This window comes from Spermophilus citellus (genome assembly GCF_964194105.1).
Source record: "Spermophilus citellus genome assembly, chromosome: 7".
NCBI classification, from domain to species: domain Eukaryota; kingdom Metazoa; phylum Chordata; class Mammalia; order Rodentia; family Sciuridae; genus Spermophilus; species Spermophilus citellus.
This window is the reverse complement of record NC_138188.1, coordinates 140744517-140765145: the sequence shown is the minus strand read 5'-3', so window position 1 is coordinate 140765145 and position 20629 is coordinate 140744517. Positions and strand designations below refer to the sequence as shown.

Sequence of the window (20629 nt, the reverse complement as noted above, 5' to 3'; positions counted from 1 at the left end):
CTACTCTGCTGTCTAGTCTGACTTCTATCTGAGCATCAAAGTGACATGAGTCCATCAAAGAGTATTTTTAAGCCCTTAAAGTCACCTCCTACTAAGACCTTAGAAGCTTGGTTTCTAAACTAAGAACAGAGTATAACCTGGGACAATGAAAGGAGCCAGTCCTCTGAAAGGCAGGCAATATTCTGAACAGACGACAAGCCTTGATTTCTTTAACTTGATTTTCCAAGTTTAAGTTACTTGTTAACCTAGATGATTTAAAGGATCTTTTCCTTCCAGCCTTAAAATCAAAGTAAGTTTGGCAATTATGGGTTATAATTTTAGGAATAATTATAATTTCAGGAAATTTTGTGGTTGCTTCTTAAAAAAGAGACCTCTTTGTGATATATCTCATGTGAGAATTTTTAAGCGTTTTGAGAAAAGTAGAAAAGAAAAAGACAAAAGGAACCTATGAAGGAAAACCAACAATCTGACTATGATAAACACTTTCAATTAGAAAATCACCATTTAGCAAAATCATAGTTATAACTGCTTCAAGCAAGATGCTGAAAATTAGTGTGTAAGAGTATCAGAAAAAGGATGTTTTACACAATGTCTCACAAAATATTTATCTTACAGAGAGAAAAGTAAAAACTTCACAACATGAAATTCACATAATCACCACCTTAACCAAATGATCAAAGTTACCTTCAGAACAAATGAACATCATGTGCCTTCTAATTCAAACGTATACTTTCGTGGGAATGCACACCAAACAAAAAAGTGCATAATCTAGCCATGACGACATGGAAGAATCCTAAGGTGTATGTTACTAAGTGAAAAAAAAAAAAAAAATGGGAAAATCCTACATTCTGTTCAATTACAACTATACAACATTCTAGAAAAGGCAAAACTTATAGACACAGTAAAAAGATCACTGGTTGACAGGGGCTAGAGAGGAGAGTGGATGAAAGGTGGAGTCAATGATTTTTAGGGCAACAAAATTCTTCTATATGACACTGCAACAGTGGCTACATGTCATTATGATTCATCCAAATCTATAAGAACCTGCAATAAGAGTGAACCTTAGTGTAAACTATGGGCCATGGGTGATAATAATGTGTGGATACAGGTTCATCAGTTCTAACAAATGTACCCCTTGAGAGGAAATGTCAATGAGGGAGGCTATGTGTAGAGGTGGTTATAAGGGGTTATAAGAGAATACCCTAGACTATCTACACAATTTTGTAAACCTAAAACTGCTATACAAATTTTATATTAAAAAAGACAATGAGAGAATATGCAACCACATTCATAATTGAAGAAATATAAATTCAAACCATGTAATACTTTATTTCTCATATAAAACTCACAGTGTTTAAAAATTTTAATAAGTCAGGCATGATGGCATTGTCCTGTAATCTCAGCTACTTGAAAGGCTAAAGCAGAAAAGTTTTCTAGTGAGATCCTATCTCAAAATAATAAAATAAAAAGCCCAGTGTTTGGCTCAATGATGATGATGATAATGATGAAGAAGAAGAAGAAAGGCAACCTTGGCAACTCTGTTGGAAACTGTGGCAACATGGAAAGTCAATCAGTACAACCCACTATCAACAGAAAGCCTGGGGAATGTTGACAGTTTTAGCACAACTTGACAACTGTGGACTGAACTCCCATGATGAAGAGTTCACATGAGTGAGGACATCATTTACCAACACAGTCTTATTTCCTGATATATTCTGAAACAAACAAACAAACAAAAAAACAATCTAAATTTCAAATAACAGGCAGGAAAGTTAGGGTAAAAATAATCCAAGCTCATCTCCCTGTGATAAAAACCTAGAATAACTATATCAGGGTAGAACTCCTCTCTTCCAGCAAAAATTTGGCTTTTGGGGGCTGGGGATGTGGCTCAAGCGGTAGCGCGCTCGCCTGGCATGCGTGCGGCCCGGGTTCGATCCTCAGCACCACATACCAACAAAGATGTTGTGTCCGCCGAGAACTAAAAAATAAATATTAAAAATTCTCTCTCACTCTCTCTCCTCTCTCACTCTCTCTTTAAAAAAAAAAAAAATTGGCTTTTGGCTTAAGCCATACAATCTACTTCCTTCATATTAATGGAAGTAAGACAAAACACTGCCACTTATGATTTACTTCCATTCACCTGACAACAAGATGAATCATCTAATTAAATTATATCTTTCAAACAAACAAACAAAAAAAACCACATGGCCTTAAATATATAATAATGTGTGATAATAAACACACTAATATAATAAAAATACTTATGGGAGAGAACTGTGTTATGGGCCGAATGCCAGATTCATATATGGAAGCCCCAATCCCCTTTATGACTGAATTAAAGATATGGCCTTTCACAGGAGAATTGCATGTTAGAGGCCTGTTTGAAGAATTTAGTGAGACCCTATCTCAAACTAAAAAATTAAAAAGGGTGGGGGTATAGCTCAGTGTTAAAGCATTCCTGGGTTCAATCCCCAGTACCACAAAAAATTAAAATTAAAAAAATATATATATGGTTTTCAAGTGATTAAGGTTAAACGAAATTATAATGGTGGAGCTCTGTACTGACAGAACTGGTGGAAAAGAAGGCACCAGAACTCTTTCCCCACCTGGAGAGGACCAAAATGAGAAGGCAGCTGCTTAAAAACAATAAAGAAACCAAACTTGCTCATATCTTGATCTTAGTCTTCCCAGCCTCCAGTATTATAAAAACCAAGTTTTTTATTTTTTAATTACGTACTTTTTTTATTACAAAAACCAATACCATCCAGTGTATGGTATTTTGTTATGGCCACTTGAATAGCCTAATATACACTACCTTGTGTATTAGTTCCTTGAAAGAGGTATACTGTTCAACAGGACAAAAATTCTCAAGAGGATTTAAACATTGGAAATTCACAAAACAATGGGGAAATGTACTTATCAATCCATAGTCAAATCAATCCACAGCCAGTAAAGATGACTGTGAGAGAATTCCTTAAATAACCCTTCCAGGCAAGGAAGTAAAAATAATTGATAATTATTAAGGTATAGAGTATATGAAAATTTAAATTTACCGCTTATCTGTAAGTAGGCACTATCAAGGAGCCTTACATTTATTATTTCATTTAATCTTTTTTTATTTGTGCTTTTTAAAGATACACATGACAGTCGCATATATTTTGACATATTATACATACATGGAATATAACTTAAATACTAATTAGGATCCCATTCTTGTGGTTGTACATGATGTGGAGTTTCACTGTCTGTGTATTGATACATGAACACAGAAAAGTTATGTCTGACTCATTCTACTATCTTTCCTATTCCCATTCCCTTTATTACCCTTTGTCTATCCAATTAACTTCTGCCCTCGGCCCCCCACACTTTCATTTAGTCTTTACAAAATATATAAAATAGGTATTACAGACAACGACACCAAGGAACTGTTCATGTGAAATCTGGGTAAATGTTGAATAACACCAGTTACTTATTCCAGACCCATAAGAAGGAGAAAAGGGGCGTAACAGATAATAAAAAGTCACTGGTATAAGAAAAATGAGAAAACAAGGCAAGAAAATTCATAAGCAGGAAAAAAAACTGATTAGGCAAGAGTGATCTTTGTAGATCCCCTAAGGATCTAGAATGAGCAAAGTGCAACACCACCAACAGTTTTAAAAATGGGCTAGAAGGGGCTGGGGATGTGGCTCAAGTGGTAACGCGCTCGCCTGGCATGCGCGGGGCGCTGGGTTAGATCCCCAGCACCACATAAAAATAAAATAAAGACATTGTGTCCGCCAAAAACTGAAAAATAAATATTAAAAAATTCTCTCTCCCTCTCTTAAAAAAAATGGGCTGGAAGACCCTTTATGGTGTAAGAAAATGAGGTTAATTTCAGAACTCAACCCACATGCCTGACTTGGGGGAAAGGGGCCCAGTGACATCAAGTTTGTTCCCCCAGCAAAACACTGAATCTCCTTCATGCCCAATCTTGGTGATGAGACCTACCACCATCACCAGTGGCAATCAAGCCCTGTGTAAGATCATGGATACAAGAAACATCTGCATTACCAATTGATTTGCATCAACCTGGAAATAAAATTAAAGGGGCAGCAACATTCACTTCCTTTTTCACTCTACCAAATATTACATCCTGTTAATTCTGCCTTCTTAATATATTCCAAATCCAACCACTTTTATCCACATGCAGCCCACTATCACCTCTCCCACAGCCTCAACAGAGCCTGCTATTGGCTTCCCTGTATCCATTGCTTCTCGTTCAAACCTATGCTCCATACTACAAAGTGTTCTCTATAGAGTGCTTTGTATGTTTGTTTTTTAAGAGATGTCACTGTCATGTCTGAAAACTTCCAATGGCTCCACACTGCTTCAGGTACTTGACTTCTCCTCCAATGCCCTGTGTGATCTGAAACTCTCCACCCTTCGTTTCTTCCTACCCCCACTCTCACAATATGCTACATTTCATTCCCCACTGTGCATGTGCACATTTTTAAGATACCTCCTCTGTTCCATCCTATCTTTGAGGATAACTCCTACCACCACAGCCTCAGTTCAGTCTTTTCTCAGAAAGCATCCCTTGTGCCATATGTGACTGAACTAGGTGTTCCATGTACTCCTCAGGCCAATGATAATGCCACCATTACAAATAGAGATCTCCAAAAACTGCTTTACTCTGTCCACCTCTAGTGACCATTTCACGTCTGACTTTGAAATCAGAGACCATGATGGTCTTGATCATCACTGTTTTCCTTTGGTACAGAAAAATTTCAAGTACTCAGCTAGAAGTCACCAAATACTTGCTGAATGAAAGTTTTCTTTGTTTTATCATAAGGAAACAAACAAAGGAATGTTTGGAAACATTTTCTATGTTTTTACCTATCTAATCAAGATACTAAATGGGAAATCTGGACAGTGATGGCTTATGTACAAGGATTTTAAAGAGTATATCATGTAGAATTCAAGCAGTGACAGGTGACATCTTTTCACCTGGGTGCAGAAAGGGGCTATGAATTTTGAGATAAGCAGCTATATAACCTGTCTCGAGAGCTAAGCAATCAAGACAAAGTGCTTATTACAACAGAATAAAACAGCAACCAAACAATTTTGAATGTCTAGAGGTAAGCAGATAACATGTTTGAAATATGTTGAGGGAAGAGAAAGCAAAGCTTAAGTACCTTCATAAAAAAAAAAAACAGAAGATACACTATAGAGATGAAAGATGAAATATTCCAAAATGGTGGGGAGGAAATTAACAAGATGAAATGCAACTAAAAGTAGACAAGAATAAGTTAAGTCCCTTCTCTAGCACAATAGTAAAAATGTCCTGGTCTAGGTCCAATCTTTGAGGGAATAAATCAGAGAAAGCATTAAGGGAACAAAAATAACTAAGTCTATAGTTGTGGAACACCCATGTTGGTATATGCTCTCTCTTTTAGGTCTGAAAGGTCTATTTTTTCCTTGCTCTGTCTTCTCCAATCAAGAGCACCTCCAGCCATTCACTAAAGTACATCTAACTTGTCTTCTCCTCTTTGAAGTTTCCCTGGTTCCCAAAAGCAGTGTTAACTGCTTTCTCCTCTGCATTATCAAATTTCTCCATTACAGGTAATTGTTTCATATACCTCTCAGGAAGCACATATTTAACAAGGTCTTGGTAATATTGTTAATATTGCCGAGTTCACCTCTCGAGGGGGCATGTCCTAAGCCTCATTCAATGGGCCTGTGGGCCATGCAAGTGGATAAAACTTCTAACTAAATTGCAAATGGAGGGAAGGAACTCAGAGCAAAGGGAAGGTGAAGTGAAGGAGCTATTTGAAAGAGGAATGGGGATGGCAGAGAGGACCATCAGACCTTGCAGGGAAAGAAAAGAAATCAGTCATGAAGTATGGCTCAGAAAGAGCTGAACAATCCTGGTCACTGCTGCCTGCTATACATGGAATAGAATACTTACTATTTTTACCAATAGCTATTTTTAACAGGAGAAATGTGTTAAGAAAAACGTTTGCATGAAGTTATTCTAAAAGCACAACTACAGATAAAGAAAATTTGTGTGACTCTCTTTCAACTATCTCTAACACAAAATGAAGCACAAAGAAAAAAATTTTCACATTTATGCAAAGTATCTAGTTATCCCAAAAATACTAGCAAAAGGGAAAAAAAACTAGAAATAATAATAAGAGAACTTTACATTCACATTCCAAAAGTCTTGCATATTTTTTTTCAAAAGGATGTTAGAATGACTTCAATGTCAAGTTTTATGTGTTATATTAAGCTTTTTGAGACATGTCAGAGCATGTCATCAGTGTCACTATTTTAGAGAGGACACATTCAGTAATATTGCTGAGTTCAGATCCCAGAACTCATCAACCTTAATATCAAACCATAATAGTGAAAAATGATTCACCAGGGAAACTTTAAGAAATAAATTAGAAAAACCAGGAACTAGTATTTTTAAGGGACTGATAAGGACAAGGACAATTTTGTGTGCGTTTGACTACAAATACTATAGATGTCTAGGTTGGCAAGTTGCAGACATTCCAAACCTATGCCAAAAAAAGCACAGCAGTACTATGTCCTTTCCCCCTCAACCATCTGTGTCAACTTGCTCCTTACCAAATTTGCTTTGGGATTAGATATTTGTGAAAGTTACCTAAATGGCAAATGCTCCTATTTCTATTAATAAAAAAGAAAGACACTTTAAACATGTTAATATAATTAACTACTCCAACGTGGCCTCTAAATATTTTTAAGGGAGATAAGAAAACAAGGGTAGGTAGAAATTAGGCCCTCTGCTGTCTAGGAGTTTTAGTGGTTTAATTCCCATATGTACAATACTAATATGTGCTCAGAACTAAGAAAATTAACAAATAAATTACTAACAACGAGTGAAATGCCACAAGGATAGTTTTTGCTTTTCTATGTACTTTTTAAAAATGTCAACTCCTGGCTCCCTATCCACAATGAGAATCAAAAAGCAAGTGCAACGGGGCCAGGATTGTGGTTCAGTGATGGAGTGCTTGTCTAGCATGAGTGGGGGACTGGATTCAAACCTCGGAACCACATAAATGTAAAATAGAGATTCTGTGTCCACCTAAAACCCAAAAATAAAAATATTGAAAATAAAAAAGCAAGTGCACTAGAAATAAGCTGAGATGAAAGTGGGGAAACCATCACTTCAACAACAAATAGTAAAGCATTTTTCAAAATACCTTGTTCACACTTCTTTCCATTCTCATAATGACTCCCTGAAAGATGTACTACTGGTATTATTCCCATTTTAGGGGGTGGAAAAAGAGACAGTGAACTAATGGAACAATATTACAAACCCAGGCAGATGACTCCTCAGCCACATTCATCCTGGGTGTAAGAGTCAATCGGTGAACACCCCACAGAGATTTCATTTCTGAAATCACTGTAACACTCAATGAGTATACCATTAGAAACCCCATTCCAATCACCAGAGTGGAGGAAGGTCTAGAGTTTACAGTATTTTTCTTCCATACTAGATTTCTAGGTAGCAATTTAGGTAGAGTTGGGGTAATAATTCTTTTCTTCTTTTCTTTTTTCTTAACAGAACTAAATATCAGACTAGAAATCTATTGTCAAATCGATCACAAACAAACAAACAAGCTCTGAATCATTTTGGACAAGCTGCTTCTCTAGGGCTCAAACATAAATTAAGGGTCTTAAGCTAAACTACATATTTCAGATCTAAATATGTTCTAATTCTAGGCCATCAGTCAGTCAACTAATAAGAAGTCTTTCTGACACTGTCTCTTCCCCTGCCCTCCACACATCTCAATGGCATTAACAGCCCTCTGAGTCCCCTTCCCCCCAAATGAGAACTTTTCTTAAATACTGGCATCCTGAATTATGAGAGCAGTTCAGCCCATTAGGAGTGTGGGTTTGACTGGCTGTGCATGCCTGTAATCCCAACAACTCAGGAGGCTGAGGCAGGAGGATTGAGAGTTCAAAGCTATCCTCAGCAACTGCGAGGCCCTAAGCAACTCAGTGAGACCCTGTCTCTAATAAAATATACAAAAGGGCTGGGGATGGTTGCTCAGTGGTTAAGTACCCCTGGGTTAAATCCCTGGTACCAAAAACAAATAAATAAATGAAACTTAAAAGAAAGAAACAGTATAGATTTCTAAGTCAGATCCGAGTTCAAATTCAAATTAAACGTTTGGCCACCGGCAATTTCTAGTCTCATTATGACCAGGTGTTTTCTTCTGTAAAATGAATACCAACAGAAGGATCACAAGTTCAAAACCAGCCTGGACAACTTAAAAGACAAGACACCTTTAATTAAGACTGGAGGGAAGAGGCTGGGGGCATGGCTCAGTGGTAGGGTGCTTGCCTAACATGCTCAGATGCCCTTGGGCTCCACCCCCAGCACTCTAAAACCAAATAAATGAAAAATACTAGAGGAAGAGAAGGACCTAAGGATTGGTACAGTTATGATTAAGTTCACATATTGGGGTTCAAGAAATTAAGGGAATTTATACCTGCAAAGCTCTATTTTCTCTGTGACAAAGGAGGCAAACTATATTAACTTAGAATAAAGAGAGCAAAAACTCCAGCCTCAGGACTTAAGCTTGCCAAGAGTACTGGAATGGTGTCTTAATTCTGTCTTCCGAGGCACCATCACAACATCTTGGCTATATGTTTGTGTTATAGTACATATTTACCCTGGAACTTCCACAGGGACTGAGGTGGCTTCTGAGAAATATTTAGTATTTCTTAGAAAGCAGGACTAGTGGAAATGTAAACCCTAATGGAAAGCCAGAGAGGGAGTTAAAGTACACAAGCAGACAGATTTTCCACAAGCATCTCCTGAAATGGAGATCCACCCCTTCCCTATTTCCCCGGAGCAGACACAAATCTGAGGGAAGCATTCAACTCTCAATTCCAATCCAAATTATCCTAGTCCTTCATTTCAATCTAAACAGTAATATTACCTCTCCCTTGGCCTCTCATACACAGATGCTAATTTCAGAATTCTCTCACAAAAAAGAAAAAAGAGAAATGCAAATATGGTGCTTTGCATTATGGGTAAAGCAAACCAGTTGCCATGGTGAATATTTTCATCACCTTCATAGAATATGTATCACTCCATTTTAGGAAATCTTCCTTTGCTTCCTTGCTCATAAAAACCTCAGCTTACTTCTCTTCTTTTTTAATTAACATAAGAGAAAAAGTGACTTTTTGCGCTCCCTGCCCCCAAGGAAAAATGCATTCAGATGAAATAAGTATCTTATAAATCATAGAAAATAAGAAACCTCAGAAATAGTAAAATGAGTAAATAATGTGTCTCCTTATAAAAAAGCCTGAAGTCAACACAGAAATGGTTACTTACAATAAGAAAATCATGCCCACTGGGAGCATATCTCAATTCATTGCTTCAATCTTGGTATAAATTCCTTTTTAACATACTATAGTGAATTCAAATCTCCTCAGCAACCATTAGGAGGGCCATTCTATCCTGTTTATTTTGCACCCCTACAGAAATGCATTTTCCCCACTATGGTCAAGTTAAAAATATGATTTCTGTGCACAGACTTATTTTTTTTTCTGCCTTATACTTAAAACGTGAATGTTCCTAACTATTGATAAGGACAGCTGATATAATTTTGTGTGCATGTAACAAATTCTCTCATGATTACAAGAAACTAAGAAATGATAGACTTTGAGCTCACTGCCAACAAGGAAATACTATATGACATGAATAATCATTTTAGAGAACCCTCACTAGAACAATTCCAAAGGCATGTTCCATCGGACAAAGCTGTTCTGAAGGCACTGTGCACCCATGCCTTTTCAGGTTAGACATTCTAGGACTAAACAGAAGTAAAGCTCCAAGTTCTAGCCCAATGCTGACCATTAAGGCAGCTGCCCAACACTGTAAAGAGGGCTGTCAAACAATAAAATGAGCGGTTTTAGCCAAGTAAAACACTGACCAGATTTCAAAGATAGCATGAAAACCAGGAACAGCTCAGTGTTTTTAATTTGACTACTTATGTAAATATATATATCTTTTGTATAAATTGGGTTAGACAACGTTGCTTTACACTATTGCCACATCATGTTGGACTTAGGTCTTGGCTTCAGAACCTGGCTTCAGAATGTTCAATAAGAACATTAGACTGTGTCGTTCTTGCCCTGAGGTTGTTGAGTGGATTCAAACATGATGTGTGTGAAATCATGTTAAAAAAATAAATAAATAAGGTATGTTAACTTCTGAGCCCAGACTTAACAGTTCATTCTAGAAATATCAGATTTCATATTGTACAAATGACTTAAGTTAGAGTCTTCTATATTCTTACTGAAGAATTACTCTGGCACAAAGTCAAAAGTTTTTGTCTAGTCCATTAGAGAAATCCTATTTGAGAATGTTCTGGTATTCAACAGTTCAAGACACTTACTTGTAAAGACCGAGGTGGGTCAGTGATAGTCACACTTTGGATTTAACAAAGACATGGCTCAACAAAGGTGGTTCCCTGTATCTGGATGTCCCATGGGATTCCTCAAGAGAACTTTGTCTATGCAGACTGACCATCTTTCTTTGAATAAGTCTGTAAAGCTCACGTAGAAAACATGTCTATACCACAGGATGATACAAAAGTAACCACAACTTTTTGTTTCTTTGAGAAATTCAAACATATTTTTATTTCTTAGAAGTAAATGAAGTAAAAATCATTCCCAATCCAATTTGTAAACTACCTTTGAAGGCATCAAAATGATTTAATGGTTTCCGAAGAAATTTGCCTTTGCTCAGTATATAAACATGTTGTTCACTTAACTGTTAATCCTTCTTCTCACCAAATACCAAACAACAAACCAAACCCTGCCACTGATTTCATACCTACCCTAAAAACAGACTGTTGTTATTATCTCCCTCTCTTCTCCTATCTTCACTTTGCCCACAGAGCAGGAAACAGTCTTTTTCTCCTATAAGCACTCTGCCAACTAAACTGCAAAAACTGCTGACTTAAGTTACCTGTAAGACTTTAATTGCCTAATTCCTTATTCTACATCAGAATGGGTGAGGCTGTGAGGTGGAGAAGGGTATTTAAAAAGACAAATGGAAATTCACAGAAGAGCTAAAATATTATTCCATTACCATTTTGCCATTGATTACAGAAACATGCTTAACTTTTTCTTTTGCAGTACAAGGGATTAAACCCAGGATAATTTAACCACTGAGCCACATCCCCAGCCCTTTTTAAAGTCAGCCTTTTTGCTGCTGTGACTAAATGACCCAACCAGAACAACTGTAGAGGAGGAAAGGTTTATCGAGGGGCTCACAGTTTCAGAGGTCTCAATCCTCAGGCAGCAGGCTCCATTCCTTGGGGCTCGAGGTAAGGCAGGACATCTTAGCATAAGAGTGGGGCAGAGGGAGATGATTCACAATGGCAATTAGGCAACAGAGAGCAAGATCTCCACTTGCCAGATACAAATACATACCCAAAACCATGCCCCCAATGCCCGCCTCCTCCAGCCACACCCCACCTGCCTTCAGTTACCACTAAATTAATCCCGCCAGGTGATTAATTCACTGATTTGTTTAAGGCTCTAATAATCCAATCATTATCTTTCTGAACCCTGTCGTATTGTCTCGCACATGAGGTTTTTGGGGACACCTCACATCCAAACCATAACATTCCACCCCTGGTCCCCAAAAGCTCACACTCATCTGACAATGCAAAATACATTTAGTCCATTCCCAAGAGTCTCCACAGTCTCAAAAGTTCCAAGAATTTGCTCAAAGTTCAAGTCCAAAGTCTTCTCTGAAATTCAAGGCAATCTTACATTGTGAGCGCCTATGAAATTGAAAGCAATTTACAAGTATACAATATATAATAGTACAGAGTAAATATTTCCATTCCAAAAAATAGGGGTATAGAAAGAAGTGATAGGACCAAAGCAAGACTGAAATCCAGCTGGGCAAACAAGTCCTGTAGCTCCATATCCGGCACCTGGCATGGTCATGTTCTGTTAAAGGGGCTTCTGTAGCTCAACCCCTGTTGCCTTGCTGGCTGCAGCCCAAGTGGCCTTTCTATTGGCTTTTCTCTGATCAATTCCTGCACCTTTCCTAGGATGACGTCCCACATTACTACTGGCATTGATCTTGGGGGTCTCCACTGCAGCTTTGGCTTCCTCCTCACACCTCCCTGCTTCACCCTCTAGTGGGCTGCCTGCAGGGATTTCAATCCTGCTGCACTTTGTCTGGCCTCCCAGGCCTTCCTTTGAAATCTTGGTAGACGCCTCCAAGACCTCCTAACTCCGGCATCCTGTATTCCAGCAGAACCAGCACTATGTGGTTGATGCCAAGGTCTGCCACCATCTTGAACAGAAGTCAAGCCTCCAGGGACCCTGGCTGCACCAGCCTCTGAGTGTCTAGGTGTCTGAGCACTCTGAAAAAACTCCCCAGGCCCTCAGTGCAAGAAGGATTCCCCACTGGTCACTTCTCAAGAGGATTTTCACTCTTGCTCCCTCCAGCTTGAGATGGGTGTGATCTTGCTAGCTTCAGAGATCCCCTCAAGCCAATCTTTCTCATAATCTCCAGGCAAAGTCTTTAGCATTTCTTTAGTGACAGACCAGTCTTTAACAAATGCAACTACTTTAGCCCCAGTTTTACTCACACCTTTAAAGTCTTTTTCAAATCTTTCTGCTCTGCTTTCTGCTCCTGGTTATCACAATAAATTTGGCTAAAAGCTTCCAGCCAATATTCATGCCACTGCCTGAATTCTGTGCTGCCTAGATATTTCTTTCAAGAAGTCCATTGCTTTTAAAATCGGCCTCACAGAAGGTCCCAGGACACAGGTATAATGCAGGCAACCCCTCAGCCAGAACATAACGCGAATGGCCTCTAGTCCAAATTCCAACAGAGTCCTCCAGTGAACCCTCTTGAGCCCTTTCTTCAATGTCCACAGTCCAATTGGCATTCTTATCTTCTGAGTGCCCATCGGAATCATCCATTAAGCTCTGCTTACAACAATCTAAAATATTTCCTGCTTTTTCATTGCTAAGCATCTCAAAACTCCTACCACCAATTCCAAAAAGCTCAAAAAGCTTCTCAACCCCACCATCAGGTTAGAAACATCAATGACCCCAACTTGGTACCAATTTTGTTTCAGTCAGCTTTTATGCTGCTGTGACTAAAGAACCCAACAAGAACAATCGTAGAGGAGGAAAAGTTTTTTTGAGGATTCATGATTTCAGAGGTCTTAGTCCACAGAAGGCTAGCCCCATTCCTCAGGGCTCTAAGTGAAGCAGAACCTCATGGTAGAAGAGTGTAATGGAGGGAAATGGCTCACAAGGTGATCAGGAAGGAGAGAGAGAGAGAGAGAGAGGAAATGTATCTCCAGTCTTCAGACAGGGTCTCATTAACTTACCTAGGGCCTCACGAAATTGCTGATGCTGGCTCTGAACTTGTGATGCCCCTACCTCAGCCTCCTAAGCTGCTGGGGTTACGGTTTGTGTACCACATCAAGCAAAAACAAAACAAAACCCAAAAAAACCCTCCATGTTTAAATTCTGAACATTTACAAAGCAATACAAATAACAGAGCCCTATACAGACTACCAACGCAAACCATGACCTGGGTGCCAGCTTCTTGAATGGATCTTCCCCATGCCAAGGTGACCTTCTTGCATATCCCTCACATACTGCCATCTCTACTTCCAACCCCACTGGAGAAATCAAGTAGAAAAGGTTAAGAAACCAGAACTCAAAAAGGTTATTCCTCTTTACTTTCTTCTCTTATGTAGCACCACAATCCATAGAAAATAATCTAAATCCAAACCAATCCAACAGTTATTATTCTAGAGTATGAAATTTGTTTACTTAAAAAATACAAGTTAGATGAAAGTCAGATAAAGCCCTAAGGTCATTTTGGTTAGATAATATTTAATTACTTTCTGTATAACTTTAGTAATTACTTTAAAGTTCACATCTACTACTTGCTAGCCACCAAATCAATCCAATCCAAAACACCCAGCCCCTATTATTTTCTTTAAGGATCAATTTTCACCCAATAATGACTTATGTATGAAAGAAGAAATGCTGAGAAGGGGAGGGAAGAGAACAGATTGCAAACAGGAGATTAAAATTTGAGACTGGCGTTGAAATGCACATTCACTCCATTCCTGAACCCCTGACAAAGCCAATGTACACAAAGCTGACTGTGCATGATACAGAGCCCAGCCTTGCCCATCTCTTCCAAGATGTACCTATTCTTGATCTACAAATGTTCTTTCCCCTGTAGATCCTTTCCAAGCCACAAGCATAGATTCCTGTCTAGCACACCTTTTCCCATACACTCAATGAACATCACTGTGCCATATGCTGGAAACAAAATGTAAACAGTCCCAGACCTAATGAAATGTAGCATATGGAGAGAGAAAACAATTACAATAAAGGCATGTTTGATAAGTGCTAGGACATGCTGCTGTAACAGGATATGCCTGGAGCAGGGAAGAGCTCACTTGATCTGAGGCCAATTATGAAAATACTTCAACAAGAGATGGTGGTTTAACCTGGATTACAGGTAGTGGATGGAGGGACACAAGGGTCTTCAAAATTGGATGGGAGCAGGTGGGAGTATAAGAAGAGTCAAATCTAAGACCTGTTTTTCTGCCTGGGCATTTTTTGTAGCTGAAAAAGCCACTTAATGTGAGTGGGAATAATGTGTAAACAGGTTTAGTTGGAGATGCCCATGATAAGTCTAAGCAGAGATGCCAGGAAGGTGGTTTGATATTATGGGTAAAGCCTGGGAGACAGAAACTAGAAATAGACTGCAGACTATCCGCACAAAAATGGTGAATGAAACCATAAATTGAGGAGCCTCTGCATTTATAAAGGGACAACGATAAAAGAAGATGAAGAATAGGTCAAAGGGGAAAGTGTTCAGCAGACCTATTCGTGCTGAGAGGGTTTTAGGAGGCTGAAGGCATGAGGTGCCCATTAGAAAACTGCAGTCTACAGCAAAGGGGATGAAAATTCTATTTCAAAGAATGGAAGAATTAGCAACAAGAAAGGAGATAATGGAGTCAGTAAATGCAGGCAACTCCTTCAAGAAGCCTGGTTAAGACAGGGGAAGGATGAGCAGTGTTGAAAGGAGAAGGGCTATAAAGAGGAATAAATAAGCTTGCTGAAAGTTGATGAGATGGAAATTTAAGAGAGGAGAGAGAATGACATCACTGAGAAGCTGAAGGGTTCAGGAACTAATCTGAAGGAGAAATACAGTGTTCTAGGGGAAAATTATGAGGTGAATAAGATTATAGGTCTAAAAGGAGGAAAGTTAAGAGAGTCCTTATTAGCTAGCTTCCACCTTCTTTCTTGGGGTATGCACTGCCCTCTGGGATTAAGGCCAATGGGTGGTGCCTCACCATCACACTACATGCAAGTGCAAAGTACAGCACATCTTCCATTAACCTGATATGCAGTCAACCTACTGAAATCCAGCTTTTGCTCTCACCAGTACAAAAACTGTCCCTCCTGTGGAATCAATAACTTCCTGAATTTCTCAATAGTCACCAGATGGTAAGACCACCCTCATTTCTCCATCAGTCTCTAAGACACTGTCACCTTCTGGTTCTCCTATCTTCTTGCTCCTACATTCCTCATTTTGTGTCTACTTCTTAGAGGTTGGTGTTTCTCCTGCCTCATTTTCACCTTATCTACTAGTCCTACCTGCATTTCCGGGTTAGCCTCACACAGGTGAATCGTAACAGCAGGGATTTCTCAATTCTGCAACACCAATCATTGCCTCTCTTTTAAGATCCAGTCCTTTGTTTAAATCTTTCTACTGGTTTTATTTATTTTTTTTTAACTTCCAACATTCTCAGGCACCTCAAATGCTAAGTTCATTGCTCCCTCCCTAATACCTGCTCCTCTTTTATGTATTCCTCCTGTAGGTCAGTGACATTACCATACACTCAAGTCAGAAATCTGATTGCTTTTCTTCAGCTTTTTCTTGCCACTCATTCAAGCAACTACCAAGTTCTACTTCCTCAGACAAGCTTTCCAAATCAAAAGAAAGCCTAACTTTGCTCGACTGTGTTTCTACAGGGACTGCTTATGTCCATCCAGATCATCCCAGAGGAACTCCTGTGTTAGATCCATTGGTTCTACTTGCTTCCAGAACTGCTGCATGGTATTACCACTCAAGAGAATAATCTTATTTCTTCATTACCTCCATAGGCTTCTTGGTGCATAGGGGTATGGGACATAGTGTGACTGACCTATCATTTCCTATGGAGCTCTCAAGCACAACTTTTAGCTCTTTGCCCACATGAAATGAGGTCAGCAGTGACATCACGTGAAACCTGTTAAAATAAAAAAAATCCCAGGCCCCACCCGAGTCCTCCTCATAAGAATGACTCAGATGCATATTAAATGTCTGAGCAGTGTTCTTTAGATGCTTTATATACACTGAACTTCTCAACTCTCAACATACATCATACCCTTCACATCTTCATGTCTCTGCAAAAAAACTACCATCTACCTGGAAAACCACACCACATGCAATTTGCAATGCCATATACTATTTTAGAGGCACCTAGCACAGGGCCTAGTACATAATAGACCATAAAGTGCTGGGTGACTGAATCATTTAATAAATCAATTAACAGATGAATTCATTTTGGGAAACTTGGAAAGTCTAAGGTACTCAAGTACCTCAAAAACTGACTATTAGTTGAAAATAGTAGCCCAGAAGTCAAAGTAGACTTGGCTGGAAATATTTTCACATAGTTGCAACTACTTGGTGGTTACAGTGATGACAGAGAAGGTCATCCAGGGTTAAGATTGAAATTGAGAAGAGGGTTATGGGCCAAACCATAGGAAAGATGACATTTAAAGGACCTGTTACAGAAGGCAATTAAGGGCAGGTTAACAAGGTTGAAAAGAACCAAAATAGGTGTCATGAAGCTCCAAAGAGATAAGTGCATTTGGTACATGAGTTATTATCTATGACAACTGGGGAGTGGGGGGCATAAGATACAACAGTAAGGTCAGAGATAAAGCTCTGGGGAATAACTATGATGTAGCTAACTTGTGCATTATCTCATACTTATTTTTTGTGGTGCTTCCAATCTACTCTCAGCAATTTTCAAAAAAATAATATGTTGCAATTAACTATACCAGCATGTTGAACAACAAATCTCTTGAACTTATTCCTCCCATCTCCATGAAATATTTTATCCTTTGACCAAACCTCCCAAACACCTTCTGCAGTATTTCCATTCTTGACACATAAAGCAAATGGAGCACAAAGAGAGGATAGTGGCCTGGTCACCATCAAATAGCTAACATTTTTTAGCTATTGGTTGAACATTTTTTAGCTCCCACTCATTGGTGCTGTGAAAACCAGCATCACCCTATTACTTTAGCCAAGTCTAATAATGATGCCTTAGGCATGGGCCACAGTTTCCAACACCAGTCTAAGCTCTGGAGAATATCCTAGAGCACTCACAGTGCCTGAAAGTATTCACCTAAGATCATGAAGTTTAAAAGTGAATAAGAAAAGTCGTTAATAACTGGTATCCAATCAACCCAACAACAGGTTCTTAATAAATGACAGGTGGCCAATGGCAGAAATTAGGATTTCAATTAGAGGTAACCAAAGAGAAAAGTGGCTGTTTCAGACACATAATAGCATAGTGATAAGAGCACAGACTGGAATGCAAATTTATGCCCTGACAAGTTTAGTTACATAACTATTCCATGCCTCAGTTTCTCTGCTTACACAACAGGAATAATTATAAGAAATACCCTCAAGGGTTATTTAATAGATTGAGTGCATGTAAAGTCCTTGGAAAAGAGTTTGGCACTTAATAACTGCTGAATCAAGGGTTTAATACTACAATTGCTACTGCCGCTGCTGCTCTACTGTTGCTACTATTCATGACAGTCAGACTTGCTGCCACACAGGCCTTAAAAATGCACCAGAGGGCTGGGGATGTGGCTCAAGCGGTAGCGCGCTCGCCTGGCATGCGTGCGGCCCAGGTTCGATTCTCAGCACCACATACAAACAAAGATGTTGTATATGCCGAAAACTGAAAAATAAATATTAAATATTAAAAAATTTTTAAAAATGCACCAGAGAGGAGCTGGGGTTGTAGCTCAGAGGTAGAGTGCACTTGCCTCCCATGCGTGAGGCCCTGGGTTCGATCCTCAGCACCACATTAAAGAAATAAATAAATAAAAATAAAGATATTAAAAAATAAAGAGGCACCTTTGCAAAAAAAAAAAAAAAAAAAATGCACCAGAGAGTCCCCTCACCAGCTACAGTATACCACAAAACTCAAGAGACAAATCTAGATGAGTAGCTGTCATATAGCACTGTAATTTTAATATGCAAGCCTTGTTTTGCCAATATAGGATTCAATAATGTTAACAATGAACTTGAGTTCACAGCAATGCATTTCTACAGTGGTCTGAAATATCTGAAGAAATGCTTGAGCATTTATCAATTACACAGTTTCTGAGTTGTTTCTTAAGTCGCAACACTGGGGGGAAAAGAGTTGTCCTGTTTGGCAGAAGACGTTTATCTTTTAATAATATAGTTATTCACTGTACCCTAATGTACACGTACGTCATGAACAGAATGACTACATAGTATTAATAAATCCTCAACTGGGATTGTGCCTACCAAAGTGAAGTATTCTGGGGGAAAAAAAATTAAGTCTAATTACCTGAAGACCCCCCCACCCCCACCCCCGGGGCGGGGGTGGGGGTATCTCTACGTGGTGGTTTATATTCTGCTGGAGATACAGTCTAGGACTTTTTTTCTTTTTTTTCCTGACAACACAAATCTTATGTTCTCAACTTTAACTTCAGTTTAGGCCTTGACAAAACAAAGGTGGGAAAGTAAACTGGTTATTTGACCTTTTTATTTTTTCCCCCAGGAGATTTCTTTCGAAATTTCAGCCCAGCCTAACTGATATGTATTAAAAAAAAAAAAGGGGGGGGAGGTAGTGCTATAGACTCAGATCGAAGATTAGACTTGTTAATAGAATGTTGATCCCATGAGTAATGCTCACAGCTGTGGCATCCAACAATGAAATTAACATTTCAACAGGAAGCTGAGAGCCATCCCAGCAGACAAGGCCACCCGATATTGCTGCAGAGCACTTTGAAAGAAAAAAAAAATTCTTCCGTAGGCTACATAAAGTACGCCTCTTAGAGTCCCACCTATGGATTTTATTTTTTAAAGAATCATTCAGTTACAAAAGGCCGCAAGTGCTTGGGCTAAGATCAGGTGGTTAAAACAGACATGTGGAAACAGATCAGTTTTTGCAAGTGTCAAAATATTTACGCTGTCTAATGGTCCACGCATATTTTAAATGCCTTTTCTCCTCCCAGAAAAAAAAAAAAAAAAAAGGTGCAGTCAAAAAATGTACTAGGCGAGTCCTCTAGGAATTACCCCGTACAAGTTGCCATATCTTATCTTTAACATGAACCAACTCATCACAAACTCAAACCAAGGTTATTAGATTTTCCCTTGCACTTTGCCCAGGACCGCACAAATCGATACCACATTTTTGCAGGCACCTACGTTTGATTTCCCACGGTCTACTCCCAATTTCCCCTCTAGGTAGCAGCCTCTTCTAGGAGAGTACGAATGTCCAGGCTAGTGTTCGTCCAGCGCCTCTTTCCTAGAGGTAGCTTGGAAGACTCGAGGCTTGGAACAGCTCAGTGTCCTTTGAATAATGGCGTTCGTAACTCAGCCTCCCGGCTTGGGCTACTCGACACCTGAAACTCGCCGCCCAAGGCTTGGAAATCGGGTAACGCTGGATCAGGGTTAACACCGGAATAGGCAGGAGCAAAGAACCCAAAGCAGTACCCGAGGCAGAGAACGCTCTGGGAGACAGACCAGGCGCGCGCGGTGCGCCGCGCCCACCCCTCACCACCTCGCTCGGTCCTCAGCCCTGCCATGGCACCTCAGGCACCCCACTCCCCCGGAGCTGCTCCCTTCAGGGCCGTCCCACCCACCCGGCTCGCGCGCTCGGTATTGCAAAATCACTCAGGTGCAATTGTGCCCACCCGCCAGTGCCGCAGCGACCCCCAAATCTCGCCCCCTCCCCCACACCCATTGTTCCCGGGTGGCCGCGGGCAGCGAGCGCCCCCGGGCTGGGAGCGTGCTGGAAACCAAACAGCGCCCACTCACCCGCGACTCCGCACAGGAGCACGAAGCGCAGCAGAAGCGCCATGGTGGCTGCCCGGCCGTGGGCGGCGGCTGCAGGTAGGCGGCTCTAGCTCCGGTTCTGGGTCTCTCGGCGCCTCGCGCGCTCCCGACTGGCAGGCGGCGGCGGCACCTCTGCACCCCCGCCTTCCCCGCCCCCTCTCGGCAGGTGAACTAGCGTCACTTCCGGCAGCAGTCGGAGCTGGACAGTAAGTGCCTGCAGCACCAACCGCGTGGGGTTGCCATGGCAACCGGGTGCAGCGCGCCGCCGCACGGGGGACACTTCAGGTCCAGTACTCCTCCGACTGCATTGCGGGCTGTCGGGAGTCGCCTGGTAGCCTCCTCCCACGCCCCCAAACATAATCCGGGGACCCAGCCTTCATCTCAGTTAAATCGGTGTTTGTGCCCTAGGATCGGGCCGGGCTGCTGAAACTGCAGTCACGC

General features: G+C 40.2%; 1 protein-coding gene across 4 annotated transcripts in view; it reads right to left on the bottom strand.

Annotated features, from left to right (window-relative positions):
- Window positions 1-20332, bottom strand: part of CXADR (CXADR cell adhesion molecule) — a 60743-nt gene extending 40411 nt beyond the window's left edge. For all 4 annotated transcript variants that reach the window (XM_081302183.1, XM_081302182.1, XM_081302184.1 and 1 more), the window contains exon 1: window positions 20171-20332. In XM_081302183.1, coding sequence (XP_081158309.1) covers window positions 20171-20213 — 43 coding nt within the window. In that variant the 5' untranslated portion in view covers window positions 20214-20332. The remainder of the gene's footprint in view (window positions 1-20170) is intronic.
- Between the last annotated feature and the right edge of the window lie 297 nt (window positions 20333-20629).